Below are 18,063 nucleotides of genomic sequence, written 5' to 3'. Positions count from 1 at the left end.
CCTCAGTGGCCGCGCGGCTCACTGAGAACATCAAAGCGGCCGCAAAATGATCACGCAGGCTGCCAAATGGTGCGCGCGCCCGGCGCACATGCACTGTATTTGGAGGCCTGAAAGCACTGGTTTGCACTTTCAAATCCCCCTTTTACAAAAGCTCTCGCGAGAGCAGCGCTAAAGCGCCGGCTCAGGCGAGACCTAAAAAGGGAGGTTGGAAGCAAAGATGGAGGGTCTGGGGAGAATGGTAAAGGAAACGGTTTAAATGAAAATATCTAGAGTGGAAAAGGGTAGAGAGTTTTTTAGGACTCTTCAGTGTTAAGCAGTGACAGCTGAAAGGTAATGGGGTGCAGAAGGAAAAGTTTGACAACGGAGAAGAAAATATCAAGGGTTGGAGGTAAAATATGGGGAGCAAACAAAAAGTATGCCTTTATATATACTGGTCTGCTTCTTAGATGTACTGATTTTTGTTTGACATTTTAGGGTATCATGATGGATGGTGCACCAGAACTGCATGACAATGCCCAGGGGTCTGACAATGACTCTGACTCTGAGCTCAGCGGTGACCCGGATGCACAAGCCCAAGAATACCTCAGCCGCGTGCGTGGCTTCAACCACAGTGAGAGGGTGTGCCCAAACGTTCCTGGATTCCTTCCTGTTTCTGGGCGCCTCCAGGCGCTAGACCCCAGCTCTGCAATGGATATGAAGAAGTCTCCAGCCAGTGAGGATGCCGGGGCCTCTCCATTATTGCTCCTTCCACTAGAGTTGATTTTGGAGATTTTTAGCCACCTGCATGCTAGGTTTGTCTTGAGTGTTTTGCCATTGGTGTGCCGGACATTGAGGGACATTGTGCAGGACAAAGTGACCTGGAGAATTCGGGTCCAGAAGAGGGTCCATGGCTACTATCCTGTGGTGGAAGGTAAGTAAGTGCCTTTCACCTGGAGCACAGCACTTGGCTGCCCAGCGGTAGGCATAGTCCCTACAGGCTTGAGCGTTGGTGACCATCTGGTCACCTAATACTCTATATCCTACTCTGAGTACTGACTTGCTTCATTGTATCTGTTTAACCAACTTGCTTGCGGTCACACTCTCCAAACTCTTCAAATGCACTAATGACATGACATGCTTTCTTTCAGTCGTTTGGGCTCTCTCTTCCGTACAGTCTTTAATTGTTAGCACTTTCTTGTTTTCTCCATCCTTCATGTTCTTTCTCCCCCACTGCCCATTCCTTTTTCTGTCCCTCAATTTTGTTCTCTTCTTTTCTCCCTTTTAGTGTCTCTTCGTTATGGTTTAGCACTTTTCATTCACAATTTTGAGCAACTGTACTTCCCTAGTTTACTTTTTGTGTTGCTCCTGTATCTCTAACATGACAAAATAAAAATGTGATTATGTCCATTATTGTACATTCTTCTATGGCGTTTACCTCAGTGGTATGCGAGCACCTGCTATGCCTTTTTGTATATTGAATTGGACCAGACTAACCTAACTGCTGTCAGTGACTTGACTGTCATTCGCATGATTGTGAACATCCGTTGTCTATCTCCACAGCCTTAAGTCAGCACTTTCCTTCCATTCCTGGGCTAGCTAGTTCAAGATGGTTAAGGGCAGGACTGGGCACAGGTTTTACTTTGTGGTGTGTGTTGCTTTGCTAAGTGTGATACTGGAGTGGGTTCACATAAAGGGATTTCTTAGCTAATAGTTCTTGCCCCCTTCTCTGCAGATGCAGATTTGGACTGGGCAGCTGCCTGTTTGGATTTGGAAGAGTTGCTGGATCACTGGGCAGATGGCAAAAAGAAAGCAGAGCATTTCTCTTTGGCAGATGGGCACTACGCCTCGGTGGACTCTGTGCTTCTACTGAAAGTAAGATCCCCTTTTTGTAAGGCATAGCACATTTATTTAATTTTTATGAAGCACTCATGCTTCCTCGTACAGCTTCAAGGCACTGTACCTGTAAGGGAATCAGCAGAGAGATTTTACTTTTGTATCTTGGCATCTACATCTTATCCATTACTTTTGTTTAGTCGGATCCCAACCTACTTTTAAAATATTTAAAATCTGAAGTAAGTTTACAAAATGAAAATTAAACTATAAACTTTTTCTTTTCTTTAAAGAAATAAGGAACTAGTTGTCTGCTTTTTAATGAGGCGAGGGTTTATGCACCAAAAAAGTCTTGCCCCAGTCAAGTCAATCACTTCTATTTTCAGCTTCACCTGGGAAGCTCTGCATTCAGACCTTGCTTTTGCCTGGACCTGTTGCCCCCTTTTTTCTGCCTTTTGCCTTCAACTTTTTAAAAGTATTCCCATGTTTAAAAACTTGAAAAGTGCTCATAAGATCTGCAGACAGGGTGACAACTCCCAGTTCCTTTTCTGCCTTTCTCAGACCGTGTAAATACTACAAAGAAGCGAAAAATAAAACTACTAGAGAAGATAGGCTCTCCATCATAGAATGAGCCACCTCTGAGAGAAGTTCAACCGAATTAGCTACGGCAAATTAGTAAATAAAAGATGAGCTCAAAGCCCAGCCACCTGCCAAGAAACCAAGCCATAACTCATCCCTAGTCTTGTTTTCTACTGAGTCTCCTTGTACATAAAAGTACCGCTAAAGAGTGTCATTAGCTCGTCAGTTGCAATTGTCTTCAATCTACGTTGGGGCATCTTAATCAACAAGACCACCTTCAGCACTGAGAACAGCTGTGCAGCAACCTTCTACGCTGATCAGGTATTCACCATCTAGAGGCTCATTTTCTGCATTGGCACCCTTATGCTCCTGGTTGAATTACACAGATAAACCGATTTACACCCAGAAAACAGCCACACTTGAGGGTTCCAGTTGCAGTGAAAGCAATTCTTCACATTTTACAGTCCCTCCAGGCAACATAACTGAGACTTTTAGACACCTTGGGACAATATCTAAGTTTTTTTTAACAGAATTAGACTACAACCAAGAAGGGTTCCCTCTTTTCTTTTCTGCCTCCTAAATTTGAAGTTCCCGTTGGATCTGGCTTTTCTTTATCTGCAAGTCATGCAAAGTTACAGAAGCCCGAAGAGAGTCCAGTCAGTCTTCTTTTTTGGAGTGTAGGAGAAATTTATAAAGAAAAAGTGTGAACGAGTTTAATCAGATGTAGGGAGGGACTTCTTAGCTTGAATTACTGTTTCACTGTTTGTTAGAAGGAACGTCTTTTTAAGTAAGGCTCCTATTTTTGTCACTATTTTCTGTTGGGATTTTAGATTCTGAGCACGGATAGACTACTGAACATCCCCATAGTGCATGCACTGTGATCCCAACATCATCGTGCAACCTTGGCACTCCCTGGAAACGACAGGGGGAGGCCTGTGTCTCCTAGTAAGAGAAGGGGGGGGGGGGGTCTGTCTTCACAACCAGCCAGGGTTGGATTTCCAGGTGAGAAAGGTTTACCAACCTCTGGGAGGGCAGAGGGAGATTTACCCAGAGCGAAATATACTCTGACATCTTTAAAGATCCATGAATGGTGAATTCTAGAATAGATTTGCAGCTAAGCAACAGGAACTACTGTATAAAAAAGTCTGGTTTTACTGTGATAAAGTTTAGTGATGGGATTAGGAGCCATCCCCAGCCACTGGCTGGTAGTCATTGAAATGGAAGTTTCCCAGCACCAGCTCCTCAGAAATGAACTGGACTTGGAGCAGGACTTAAAGAGGGAGGAACTGTTGTCCATGTGTTTGCGGGAGTATGTAGGCTGGGTTTGTTGCCCACTTATACTCTGGGACTACAAGGTATTTACAAGGGTCAAACTAGCCTACCTCCTGTAACCCCATGGATCGAAAAGGCATAGAAGTGCACCTTGGAAGAAGAAGTAGCCGAAACTTGTCACTGGCATCTGAGCTAAGCCATTGCTGGAGTAAGTTGTTGACAACAACACAGAAAGAGCCCTTTAGGCAAAAGTATATGTGTGTATTCATGGAAACAAAAGGTGAAAAGATCCCAAAAGAGCATAAACACTAATGGAAAGGAATGTGGGGAAAATAAGAGGAAAATGCATACTCCAAATAGTGCTATTCATTATCTAAAAATAGTAAATATATAATTCATACTTCAATATTAAGACTCTATTCCCACTAAAATATCAACCCTTATATACAAAACACAGATCACAAAATAGACCTTGACCAGACATAGGCAGTGAGCAAATTCCTCGAGATCCTTTCACAAGGACGCCCAGAGAGATATTCACACCACTAGCTCAACCCTTTCAGTGATCTAATATGTCGAGTATTCGGTCCAATTTAGGTAGTACATAAATGCGTATATATAAGTCAAGGGGCTCTGTTTTTGTTATACGTATCACCTCAGCCAGTTCTTGTCACTAGGGAACATTCTATGTTTTGTATTTAGATGGAGTTAGTGGTTGAGCCTTCCTTCTACTGTTTTCTCTGGGCTGGTATTTTAGCAGCTTCCGCTGGAAGTCGAGGAGCTTTGGGTGAAGAAGATATTCCGCAACTGGAGAATTTCAGGAAGTTTGAATATAATTGTCTTCTAGATAACTGGCCTTGTCCTTTCTTCCTGTGTTAAGTAGAACAGCTGGCTTGTAAATATATTTGTTTTTAGTGCAAGAGTGCCCTCTGATGGTTGCTTTTGGGAATACACATATCCACTTGGCAGTTTCTTGGTGGTTTTTGATGTATACTTTCTAAAATCTTTAGGAGCTTATATTTTTGTGTTGATTTTTAATTGACTTAAAACAATAATGGCATAAAGAATGGCCTGTAGAAAGCCTTCTTGGCTAGGGAGGCGGTCCGACAAGTACATATTACCTCAGCAGTGAGTAAACAAACAGCCAAAGAGCAAGGTAAAGAAGCCAGAAAGGGTAGTACAGGTGCAAGAGTAGTCTTGAAGTAGAACTTAAAAGGATTCCTCAACTACACCATTCAGGGCTGCGTGCAGTGTGTTAGTGCACAACATGCCCTCTGGAGTGTTAAGGCAATCAGTAGGGATTTTGTGCATCCACTCAAATTCTGGAACTTTCCCTCACAGAAATGGGAGGAAAATGCTTTTTATTGCAAATGTTTGAGGTTTGAAGTGCATTGTGAGTAAGAAAACAATATAGAATGCACACAGGGCAAATTACACCTTGTGTGCATTTACACCAATGGGACCTTGCAGAACTCAAAATGTTGTCTAGTCTTCAGAAATGTATAGCTTCCTTGGTTCACTGATGAGTTTCGCACCTTTTTCCACCACAAATTACATGTAGGTTGGAACAGTAAAAAATAGGAGCAATGACTTGCCAGTTAGAAAAATTAAAAATAGTGTTTCTTGTACTTATGTTTAGTTCAGGCAAATGCCCATAAAACACATCAAGCATCATAAAAGATACATCACATAGAGCAAGTTATCAAATAAATGTTCCCACTAAAAACATCCCACAGTATAATATAGATTCTATAAATCAAGTAATAAAAATGCAGTGGCAACAAAAATTCCATAAAAATAATCATACAATTTTCAGAGCATAGCACCCATCATTTTATAGTATAGTGATATATAGCAGCCCAGAAACAAGGCATAAAAATAGTGCATACCGTATTTAAAACTTAACTTCCGACTTTTTCCTGTATAAGCAAACTGCATATAAGTATCGGCTGATTCCTAATGTCTGCAAAATTTGATAAGCCTCCCTATATTGTCTCATACCAATAGAAATGCATAAATGTTTGAGCCAACTCTGCCTAGGCCTATCTTACTTAGGGCAAAATAAGTGTGCAACATCTTCTCTTACATGATTACAAAATACACAAGCTGCCGCGGTAAATTGGTGGGATTTCCAACTATTTGTAACTTTATTGGCGAATAGCGTGCCCATCTTAAATTGTGTGAATAATGTGCGAGCTATCATGTGGTTGAAGCATGTCTAAGTACATTTCTCTTGCAGTGGTGGGCTTAAGAGATAAGACATTTTCCACCAGACCCCCGGATTTAGCCTTGAGACGGCTCCCAATAACATTTTTATTTCAAAAGGCAGCCATAACGCTGCCCTTGGCTCCAATAGCATTTGTTGATGGATTGCTCCAGTACACACCCAGGCCTTGGTCATTAAGATGGAATGTGACATAGTCAAACCAGGGTGAGAGCTGCGATTTACCCAGGCTCAAAGCTTCAGCTGTTGCCAGCCTATAATGATGAAACTCTGGGGTGGACCACAGCCTAACCCAACATAAAAGGAGTTTCAGCGACTCCAAATCACCCACCCCTTTAAGGCCTGTATCAAAAAACAGCGGTAACATAGGGGTGCTCTATGGTAGGCTGAATAAAGATCTCAAAAAGAATTTTCTTTTGTGGTCAGACTTTGGTGTTTACAATCCTCAAAACGTCTGCCTCATAGAGTCCCTCAGCCTGAGCTTTTGCCCTATAAACCTCAACGGCAGGGGATGCTGTTTTGGGGGTAATTGCCGTGAATCTCTTAGTAATTGCTGAGGCTGAGTCTAACAACACTATTTCACTTTTCTTCTGATTTCCAAATTCTGCTCTTATCAGTTCGGATCCCCAGATAAGAGGCATCCCCTTCAATGAAAATTTACCGTAGCAACTTCTATGTGGGTCAAAAATCATAATCTTGTTTTTTTTAGTATTCACCTGAAGGTCACGGATATCACAGAACTCAGAGTTTGACGCCCAGATGGGGTTCGAGAAAGTAAAAGAGTATTGTGGGGATGGAACAACCACCTAGCCTTGGGGAATCATGAACACAGTCGTTTATGTACAGTGAGAACAGTGTTGGCGCAAGTACACGCCCATGGCGCACCCCTCGCTGCAAAGCAATGTGATCAGTTAGGTCACCGCCCAGCCCCCACCTGACCTGTGCAATGGTACTATCATGTAATCTAATGAGTAGGTTCAACAAAGTATGATCCAACCCCATAGCCGCTAAAGACGACCAAAGGTGCTGCATAGGCACTAAATCAAAGGCTGCCTAAGGTCTAAAGAGGCCATATATAGGTGGTCCCTAGAGATCCTGAGATATTTTGCAACAATAAGCTCAAAGCAGAAGATTTAATCTATTATGCTCATCTTGGAGCGAAAACCAGCCTGTAACGGGGACAGGATAAGAGGCATTGTCAATCTAATCCAGTAATCTAACCAGATCTTGGCAACAGAAAACCTTCTGGAGGTTATCTGTCAGCTAACAGGCTGATAATTATTTGGGACTTCTCTATCATCCTTTTTGTAAACTGGGATAATCTCGGCATTTTTCCAAGAGTCTGGGACTTTCATGCCTGCCAGGAACTTATTACATGGTACCAGAGGCGTAACTAGAGCCAAATGTCAGGGGGGGGCTACTAAATATTTAGCGGGGGGCGAGTGGAGATGAAGGGGTGAAAAACCAACAAAGCCTCGTTAACACGTAAATGGTCTGTGTGTGTGCCCGGGAAGCTGTCTCAGCCCGGGCTTACACACACGATGGGAGGGGGGGGGCTGAAGCCCTTTGAGCCGAATGGGATTGCGCGCCTGCAAGGTACATTTATATATGGCCCCCATACAGATGGTTCAGATCGAAACAAGTCACTGAGAACTCTTCCAGGGCCAGGTGTCCTTCCCAGGCTGCATAGCCTGGATAGCTCCAAGGGTTTCTTGAAGAGAAAAACAAATTGGGGTGATTACAGTAACGTTCTCCAAGTCGAGCACTTTTGTCACAGGTACAACCAACTCTGTACTAGGTTGAGCTTAAATTGCAGAAAAATGTTCCACCGACTATTGTGGTTATATTATTAATTCTACACGGTTGTGGGATCAAGGGTAGCCGTGTGCAAAGATGTGGCAAAATGTCTGGGGAACTTTATTTTTTGTTGCCTTGACCAGACCAAGTAGGGTCTACCAGCTCTGTTTGGTGGAAACAATAGTACGATTGTAGTGCGTACGAGCAGCACAAATTTCCTCACAGGCTCCCTATTTGACAGCTCCCATTAGTTGGCCTTTCACCTTACGACACTCCTTGGAATACCATACCGGAGACTGCTGAAAAGGGTCTTTTTTACCGTTTTGGGCCTTAGTACAGTGGAACCTCAGAGCAAGGGCAATAAATAAATCAGCGTGATGGTCCAACAATAAAGATGTATCCCAAGGATATTCAGTTAATGATTTAAAAGTATTGTGAAAAGCATGATCAATATCTTTTAGAGTTCCCATATCAAGACACAGTTTAGACCATTTGATTGATTTCCTGTTATTGCCCAAGGTTACAATTGTCTCTGACTTAGGACCCAGGGTGGTAGGGTTCCTCAAAAAAAGACTACCCAGTGTAAGCCTCATTGCATTTTGATCACTACATAGTGCCTGATTTAAATCTCAGCAGACGAGTTACGCCGTCACAACGGATATGGATATCCCATCCGCCGAAATATAAGTGCCATAGGATATCATGGGATTTATATTTCGGCGGACGGGATATCCGTCCCCTTCGTGACGGAGTAACCCGTCCGCCAAGATGTAAATCAGGCCCATAATCAAGTCTACTTTGTAAAAGGCCTCGGACAAATCTATAAGCACACATTGTATCAGACAAAAACCTCCCATTTCATGCACGCATACCATAATTCAATATTATTGACAAGATGTGTAGCTACAGCTGGCCAGGATGATACCAGTTTGCTCTCTAATAAGGGCATGCCTCTAGCTTCATCTTCTAAACCAAATACAGAGGCTAAACCCTCTAACGGCTCAGAGGTGGTATTAAAATTACCAGCATTTATGAGTGGTGAACTACCTACTCTTATGGCAAGATGATGGGCGAGTAAATGTAATGTAGGAGATTCTGTACTGAGTGGTTGTAAACATTATAAGGATCTTCTACCATTTTTACCCCAGAGGGGCAGTCCTAAGATGTCATTACCATTAATATCCATTTTTTTTTATAGTTAGGTCTGGTATGTTTTTAATCCATATTAGAAGACCACCTGACGGACACCCGGCTTTAGAGGGTACAGCTTCAATACTGACATGAGAATAACCAAACAGAAAAAAAAATTCCACAGCCTATCTTTCTTGCAGAAGTGCGATATTGTGTCAATTGATGAACGGTCCCCCCTCGGGATTAATAACTTTCCCCTTCAAACCCACAACATTCCACGACAATAACCAAAAAGGGGACACAAGTTCATTTGGAGTTGCGCCCAGCTCATTAGGGGGAATAAGTGGAGTTAGCTTCTCACAAATAAAATGAGCAATATGCTCGTGATCAGGAGGGTTTGGTACACGTGGCATGAGGGGCAGTAATAATGGGAGTCAAAATTGGGCTTTCTGGATCATACTCTGTTAGCATAAAGTTTCTCTCTAGTTGAGCACCCTCACCACCCTTGCCTTCATTCATCCCTTCAAGCATAAGTCTCCTGAGAAGTATCAATTTGGGCTGGCTCCGAACAAACAAGGTCTCTCTCCGAATTGTTTTCTTTTACAACTTCGCTTATCCTTGAAAGCTGGCAAGATGGTGATATTGGCACTGCATACCTTTAGTTGATGCCATATTTTAGGGGAAAAAACACATTCTTTATTGCACAGCACATTTTTCCAACAAGAAACAACATTTGGCTGCAGAGGTAAAATATTTGGCTACAGATCATAAGGTTATGATGCCATCCTCAAAAGAGCGTGATTGTTATTGTATTTCTTTTTAAATTGTTATTTTTTTTTATATATGAAATATTATCTGCTCTATTGTGCTTTGTTGATGTCTTTTGAGGTCCAATCCATACCAAAAAAGTAAATTTGAATAAACAGCATACAAGATGTTTTTTCTTTCTTCTTTTTTTATGCAAGACTTGGAACTTAAGATCAAGAGACAAGACTGACCTGTGAGGGTGCAGAAGGCTTGGGAATGACAAAAAACATATGTTTTCACAGCTTGAATGCATGAAAGGCTTTGGCTGCTTTGGTGCAGGCAAAAACTGTGCGAGGTCATGCAAAAAAGGTCCTGCGACAGAAGCAGTACGAAATAAGGAATTGCAACATTGAAAACCTTATCTGTGTGTTGAGGAGTCTACTTGGGCAAGACAAGGGTCATATTTTCTGTTCCTGGATATCTTTTACTCTCCTCATATTCATATTTCTGATTATTTACTTTTGCTATGGAGTAGGATATGGTATTGAGAATAGATGCACTGCTGCAGAACACCGGGCAGTTTGCTGTTGCTTTGACAGTGCAAGAAAAGCTGTAACATATTGTAGAATTTAACATGAGTGCAGGCACTGGTGCAGCACATTAAGGAATTGATTGTTGTTTTAAGAGTGCAGACAACGTTGCAACACAGAATGATGTTCGTTGTAGCTTTAAAAGTGCCAGCACCTGTGCAGCACAGAATACAATTTGCCATGGTTCTGAGAGTACATGCTCCATGAGCCACAGCATGGAACCGGCCCTGGTTTCAGTCTAAGCACCGGCCCAACAGTGTGGAATTGCCAATGGTTTTGAGAATACACTCACCATTGTAGGGCAGTATGGTTGTGGCTGTGGTTTTGAGAGTGCCCGCTCCAGCGCACCACTGCATGGTGTTGGCTATGTGTTTGCGAGTGCCAGTACCAGTGCGTCACAATATGGTGTTGCCAGTGTTTTGAGAGTGTCTGCACCAGAACAGCACAGTATGGCTTTGGCAATGGTTTTGAGAGTGCAAGCACCAGTGCAGCACAGTGGGGCGTTACCTGTGGTTTTGCTAGCACAGTCGTAATGACACACAGTATGCAACTGGCCATAGCATTGAGATTGCAGATACCTATGCAGCAGAATATTGAATTGGCTTTAGGTTTGAGAGTGCAGGCTCCTTTGTAGCACAGTGTGGGGCTGCATGAGGGTCAGAGTGGACCAGGCATACACCGGTGTAGCAGTGACTTCTGGTCATTCCTTAGGAGGTTAACATTGGCTGAGGTGCTGAAGAATAATACATATTGATCCTGCACTGACTCCTGGTAGCTACTCCATGTATAGTACTGGAAAAGGGCTTGGTGAGCTTCAGTACTCTTGCACTTTGCAGGGCAAGTTACTGTGCTGGCCATCTCTTCTGTCTGAAGGAGACATTGCCCAATGGCCCAGCAGAGAGTAATAACGTGCTGGAACAGACGGCCTGTTTCTGATCCCTGTCATCTGCTACCAAACTACAGGGTCACAAATGAAATAAAGTGAACAATACTGCCTGAGCTTTAACTCATGATTGTTGCTGTTGTAGTTTCTCACATTGTTTCATTCTCTTCTTCCAGGGAGGAACACTCTGTGTTTCAGGTTCGAGGGATCGAAATGTCAGCGTCTGGGATCTGAGGAAGTTGGGCCGGGATGGAGAGAAAGTCCTGGTGAAAGCCCTAGGTGCCAAGAGTAGTGGTACCCACAAGGTACAGTATTAACTACTAGAGTGTCTCTGGTATTGGGTGTTTCAGTTCCATGAGAGGGCGGGGAAAGAGGTCTGTTAATTCCCAGGGGCATCAGACTCATCCTTTCGCCTCTGAAGGCCTTCCTTCAGAGGTACACTGCACATAGTTTATCACCTATGGCACCATGAACCAATAGGTGTGACCTCCTTTCCTCTCCTTGTTCCTAGGGCTGGGTGTGGTCTCTGGCATCACGTGAGAACAATCTGTGCTCAGGCTCGTGGGACAGCACCATCAAGCTCTGGGACATGGGGGCAGAGGGTCAGCTGTCTAGGGAGATCAGGTAACTGCACATTGGCACGTCCCTTTGATACCCCACTCCCTTTATAGCTAAACCTCGGCACCTAGGGGAGTCTCCAGTGATCCCTGACCTAAGGCAGGGTCTACTCTTGACGAAATTGCTTTGTGAGGTTGGCTTGACTCATTTCCCAGTGTACCCCAAAGTGCTGGACTTCAGTCAGTGTGCTCATCTCTAACTGGCTTTAGTACTGTACCTTAAATTCTAGAAGCAGACGCTGGCTTATTAGGTAATTAGACAGGTTGGGCCCATTCAGTGGCCTGTGGTTATTTTGCTCAGATTAAATTATTTCTATACATTTAATATACTTATTATTTCATACAACTTGTGTGGCCAGAGTCTCTTTGTGTTCCTATACCATATTATGTCTCTGCATTTGGGCAATGAGGCCCTAACTCACTGCACATATTAACATCCTCCTTGTTATTGAACATCCATTTGCCCAAACTGGGATTGGATCTTTCCATTTAAGGAAGCGGAGAAACTCTGCTCCTCTGTGTTCAAAACATAGTGAGGAATGGAAGCTACATTGATGGAAGGTGAGATTTTAAACCAGAGTTGGAGGGCAAATAGGGAGGAAGGAGTTTTTCTGTGCATGATTAAAGTACTCCATTCACCAAGAAGGGATGTTTTCCAGTCATGCAGAGCAGGTATTCTATGCTCGGAGGATAGGATGTTCTCCATTCCAATCTGATGTTCTTCTCTCTTCTGCGACTTTTTAGAGGGAAAACTGCTGTGCTGTGCCTGTCGTACCAGCCGGATATCCTGGTAGCAGGTTCTTATGATAAGCGGGTCACTGTGTATGACCCCCGAGGTGAGGCTTTTTACTTTCCAGTGCTGTAAGTTTAAAAGACCACAAATTGTTTGAAACGGAGCAACTTGTTTGAAAGATAACACCTCCTAAAACTGAAATGTTAACCTAAAGCTCCTCTCTGACCAGCTAGCTGTGGGCGACGACATGTGTATTTCAGATCAATAAAGAGTTAAACCATAAATGTAATACTCCTGAATACCTCCACATTCACTGGTGGTGATTCTTGCCAGAGGAGTGCTTGAGTGCATAAACCCTCTTGGATCCTTCTGTAATAAAACATTCTTGTCCAGATATGCTTAGCGTTTCTACTTCCATTTTTAAAAGTCATAATAGCAGCTGGGGTATCCACTTAGCAACAGTCTGCCTGACTTGGAAGTGTCCCTCTGCACATCTTGCTAATTTAACCCAATGAAACTGTGATTTCTTGGGCTTGCTCTGTCACCATTATATTTCAGAAAGAGAAGCAACCCTAATGGTCTGTGTCCTGTCAAAAAGTTAATTGCCATGTTCACCTCGGAGCTGGCTGTTCCAGTGAGCTGAAAAACATGGCAGGAGGTAGTCTAATGTGTACTTTCTGTTCAACAAGCCTCAGTCACACAGTATTGTGAATCTGTGGAACTTTAAAAAAAGACAGAAAATCTTATTAACCTTTATATTGTGAGCCCCACTTTAAAAATTTAACACCCTTTTATATTTTTACTTCGCACCTTCACAGAAAAAAACGGTGACTGGTCAATACATATTATATTTTACACCAAGCACTCTGTTGCCACCGTATTTTGCTGTCATGATAAAATGTAGGGCGAATGTCTGGTCGACCAGTCTAGAGCTGACCTAGAGAAAAGGCCTCTGCTATCTATACCCCATGTCCCAGCATATCATTGATGGTTAAACATTTACAGTTCAGATAAGACACTGGTGTAATGTATTGCTTTTTATAGTACATTGGTTCAACAATTGGTATGCAAGAATTGTGCTTTTATTAGAAAAATGCAACTGAAGGTTTTCTGTTTTTGTTAAAGAAAAAATCAAATTGGACATTTGTTACAGGAGAGTAAGTGGTATTACTGATGCTTTTTGTGGGTTAATGACCTATTGGCTAATTGTGTTATGCAAATTTCTTGAACTATGGCTCAGGCTATTGAGATACATGGTGTTCAAGATGTGGGGAACATACACCACTGATCTATTGCATCATAAGAACATTGCAAATCGAGTTAAGCCCTGACGTTATTTTCAGGGCCCCTGGACTTATAGTGGAGGACCACATATTTGACAGGGTTGACTAAATTATCCTGTAAGAAAAAGAAAAGTATGTGTCCTTCTGCGGCTGATTTTTTTTTTTACCAATATTATCTTATTATTTTGTCTTAATAACAACATAGATACAAAAGGGATCCCAAACGTTATCCAAAATGCAAAGGTTTTTTAATTAAGAAAAGTATGCAATTTATTTTATGCATCGCCCATACTTACAACTGTATATGTCATAAGGCCATGCTTTACTTTCTGTGTGCCTATGACTGGAGTGATTGGTGAGCCCTCATTTTGTTGTCTAAATCCATTTAATCATCTAATGATTATTCTCATCTGTTCTTTTAGATTTGCAAACTGATTTTCCCTACTGTTTATAGGGTGAAAACAAATCCCCAAATACCCATGCTCCTTTATTTGGTCAACAGGTCTGTCCACAGTGGAGCACACAAATGTATTTAAGACTTTCTTTTTAGTTTTTTTAAGTATTGATCTTGAATGTGTTAGCATGAGTTAAGCATTCGAACACTGAAAGTAAGTATTGGAGCCCACTGGCACTAAGCACAAATATGAGAACCCCCAAACTTGAAGGGAAACTGGGACTAAGTCTACCCCCTTCTGCCCTTAATCGGGTTGTATCGATATTGTGAGATTATGCATAGTGTTGTTTTATCCCATTGTCTGTTGGTTTTTGGAATACAGCTGACAACCTTTGCTCAACCATCACCTAGCATAGGTATCACAAGGCAACTTGATTAATAGTGATTAATAGCGGCAGGTGCAAGTGATGCAAGATCGTTGAACTTTGAACTTCATTTGGCACTGGGTTAACACACATTATTGTATTACTTTTTTAATAACATATCTTATTACGGTTTTTCATTTTTTAAAAAAAACTTTACAGAATGCTAGATACATGTGTAGCAATAATCATATAAAAACAAGCATGCTGATCAATGCAAATGCATAGATTATTTAAATGCATGCAGGCCGGTTCACCATGGATGAACAAGGTATTGTGACTGTTCTTCTTCTCTTATTTGCCATCAGTTACAATCAATAACAACCTGTCTGCATAGAGATCATTCCAATTTCTCTAGCTGTATCTAAAAGGGCCTACGTTTCATTTTCTGTTCATACTTTTCTCTGTTCAAGTCTGTAATGATTCCCATCCTATTTGCTGCCTGTGTTACTTGTTGGTAGAGAGCAACCCATAAAATTATTAAGGGTGAAAGCATCTTTACCCGACCTGGTTTTGACCATAGGAATAGGTCACAGTTGTCGTTCTACAGACCACATGCTCAGTGCTCTTTTCAGAATGTGCATACAGTGTATTGTTTCTTGATGAAAATGGGTAACACATTGGCAATTATTATAAACGAAATAAGTTTATGGCTTAGTCCAGGGGTCTCCAACCTTTTCTGTAGTGAGAGCTACTTCTGGTCAATCAAATTCATCGTGAGCTACTAAAGGCCCAGCAACTCGCGAATTTTTCCAAGAGACCCCCACGCCCAGTTGTAAGGAGACTACACTAGTGTTTGAACTACAGTTGGCTGCGCAACCGCTAAGTGTAGTTTGTGTATTGATGAGGGCAGGAGGTTTATATTTGTACTGACATGAATATAATAATATCCTGCCTAGCCAAGTGACTTAATATCGGTTGTAACACTTTCAGACAGTTCAGGCTTTTAGATAAAGTTTTGCATGGCGACATTTAGCGCCCAAAATTCCAATCCAAAAAGCACATAAACAAGGCCCACAATGCAATGTTCTATTGCGCAGAAAGCCAAGATTGGTTGAGAGCTGCATGTGACGTGTCCACTGGCATCTCTGGAAATGGAAGATGGACATTTATTTTTATTAAGACTCATTTACACGTTGCTCTTCCAGCCTTTGTATTAGTGTGCTACTTAAATTACATTTGTGATTCAAAACTTTCCTAATTTAAAATAAAGTATCCCTCTTCAAAACTGTTTTGTGCATTATCACACTCGGCCAGCTACCCTCACTGCAGAGAATGGGCACGTTTTTGCATGATGTGCATTGTACACCCTGTCAGCACACACACTTGGTACATAATGGATGCAGAGAGAACACCCACCAGCATCAAGAACACTTGGTACATAATGGATCATGATGCAACTTCCCTCCACGTGATGGACACTTTTTGACGTTCTTACAAGCATTGCATCACCAAATTATCTGCCATGAGACGGAATGTCAACACAGCAGCAAGCATGCCTAATGTTTTATTTAAGTGAGCCTTAGAAAGTGACACTCATAAGAAACACTGTTTTATAACATTTCAGGTAAACCTGGTAATTTGAGCACGTATCCTCTTTTATGCAATTGAAGTATTTCTCTGCAAATTAAGAATTGTATGTATATGATTTTAATGATTTGCATTTAACATTGTTAAGCTCTTGAAGCGGAAAACAAAACTGTTTTCAGTTTCATTTCAGTGTGCAAACATGAAGCTCAATTCAAACACGAGAAAGATCATAAATAGGATCTATATTACAAGGCAGCGTTTTAATCTGTTTTTTTATGGTTTCATGTGCCCTGGACTGCAAGGAGTATCCAAGGGGGCACGCATCTGCGCGCCCTTCTGTAGCACTGCTAGATCAGAACATTTCCTTAATCTTTTAACACATTCTTCTTTTCTTTATGCAATCATCCTTAAACAATCCTAAAATGCAAAAACTAATCCCATCCCTCCAGCTTAATCTCGCATGTGCTTAAATTAAAAGGAAACCCCAAAACTGTTTTCTCAGCTATGACTGCGTCCCGCTTTCAACCAGCTACTAAATCACTCTTTTGCAGATAAGTCACTTTTCTTGCCTCCTAATCTCTGAACAAATGGATAAACACATAAATCACTTACAAAGCCGCAACCGGCAACCTCATCATCATGTGCACTTCCATTCCCTGCTGCCAGCATTACGTCTTGTTCAAACCACTCCTGTGCGTTATTTTAAAGCCAGGGTAGGGGCTCGCTACGGGTGTGGAGCTGATCAGGCCTGCGCAGGGCTCATTAAGCTTACCTGTTGCTCCGGTCGACCTGGTGGCAGGCTGAACAAGGCAGGCGCCACAGGGCCCAGTAGCAGTTTAATACTGCCTGCGCCACCTGCACGCTTTCCAGCACCGGCCGCTCCGCTCTGCCATACCTGCTGCTGTGCACCGGCACTCGACGCGCAGGAAGAAAAACGCGCCTCCAGGGTTTGAAAGGCAGGTGGCGGCTGCGCAGAGACTAATGGAGGAACAACCAATCCTTTTTGGCCCGCCCCTCCCAGCTACATTCAATTTGAGCAGCTGGTTTGGGTGAGGGCGGGTAACGTCGCCATAAAAAAAGGCCGAAATGTTACAACGATGTAAATAGGCTACTAAATTGTGACGCTACCAGCGCGAGCTACTTACGGGGCCTTGGCGAGCTACCAGTAGCTCGCGATCGACCGGTTGGAGACCCCTGGCTTAGTCAATTAAAATCATTACAATTGCGATTCACCATGACTAGAGAATCTGGATTTCATTAAAGACACGAAGGCTAACATTATGCATGTTTCTTTTCATGTGTACTCCAAGCAGCCACTTGAAAGCACACATCATAAAGAGGAAAGTTCCAGAACAGAACATTAAGAACATAGTCATGAACACAGAACAGTCTGCTTCTTTTAAATGTGGTGAAGTAAATAAGTCAAATAATTTAAATCTTCTATACTCTTCTTTTAAAACCAGTATAAAATGAAAGATACTGATGTATAAGGAAGGATCCAAAGGTCAGACTTCCGGTATTTATGAAAGGTTATCTGAAAAGGAAAGAGATGTAAGTAATCCAAGGAGTAGAAAGTCAAAGAATGCAGCACTATACAATAGACAATGAATGCAGAACTAAACAATACAATAATATAATTTATTAATTTATGATATAATCTTTAAAACATTTCAAGACATTTTCTTTTAAAGATACTTAAATATGAAAGTAAATATAAGGTAAAGTTTAACCATCCAAGGGAAGGGATGGGTGGGATAATGTTAGCCTCCGTCTCTTTAATGAAATCCAGATTCTCTAGTCATGGTAATAGGAGAATCGCAATTTCATTACAAGACCGGAGGCTACCATTATGTATGTTGGTAGCCTTGTAAGACCACATCAGACATGTGCTCTATTGGTTTGCAGTAATGTTGTGCAAAGATGTTAGCATTAGACCAGTTGGCCGCTTTAAGAATATCGTCTAACTTACCTCCTGACCAGAAAGACTTACTGGCCATAGCACCTCTAAGGGAATGTGCCTGGAATTTCTTTAGATCAATACCAGCTAGATTC

The 18,063-nt window shown here is 42.1% G+C and overlaps 1 protein-coding gene across 2 annotated transcripts in view; it reads left to right on the top strand.

The window, feature by feature from the left end:
• FBXW9 (F-box and WD repeat domain containing 9) overlaps positions 1-18,063 on the top strand; it is a 128,404-nt gene that overhangs the window by 41,064 nt on the left and 69,277 nt on the right. For both annotated transcript variants that reach the window (XM_085654456.1, XM_085654455.1), the window contains exons 2-6: positions 475-910; positions 1,712-1,851; positions 11,209-11,337; positions 11,544-11,656; positions 12,394-12,485. In XM_085654456.1, the coding sequence (XP_085510582.1) occupies positions 481-910; positions 1,712-1,851; positions 11,209-11,337; positions 11,544-11,656; positions 12,394-12,485 (904 nt within the window). In that variant the 5' untranslated portion in view covers positions 475-480. The remainder of the gene's footprint in view (positions 1-474; positions 911-1,711; positions 1,852-11,208; positions 11,338-11,543; positions 11,657-12,393; positions 12,486-18,063) is intronic.

The sequence above is a fragment of the Triturus cristatus genome, chromosome 4_1 (assembly GCF_964204655.1).
Source record: "Triturus cristatus chromosome 4_1, aTriCri1.1, whole genome shotgun sequence".
Classification (NCBI taxonomy): domain Eukaryota; kingdom Metazoa; phylum Chordata; class Amphibia; order Caudata; family Salamandridae; genus Triturus; species Triturus cristatus.
This window is presented reverse-complemented; position numbering and strand designations above follow the sequence as displayed.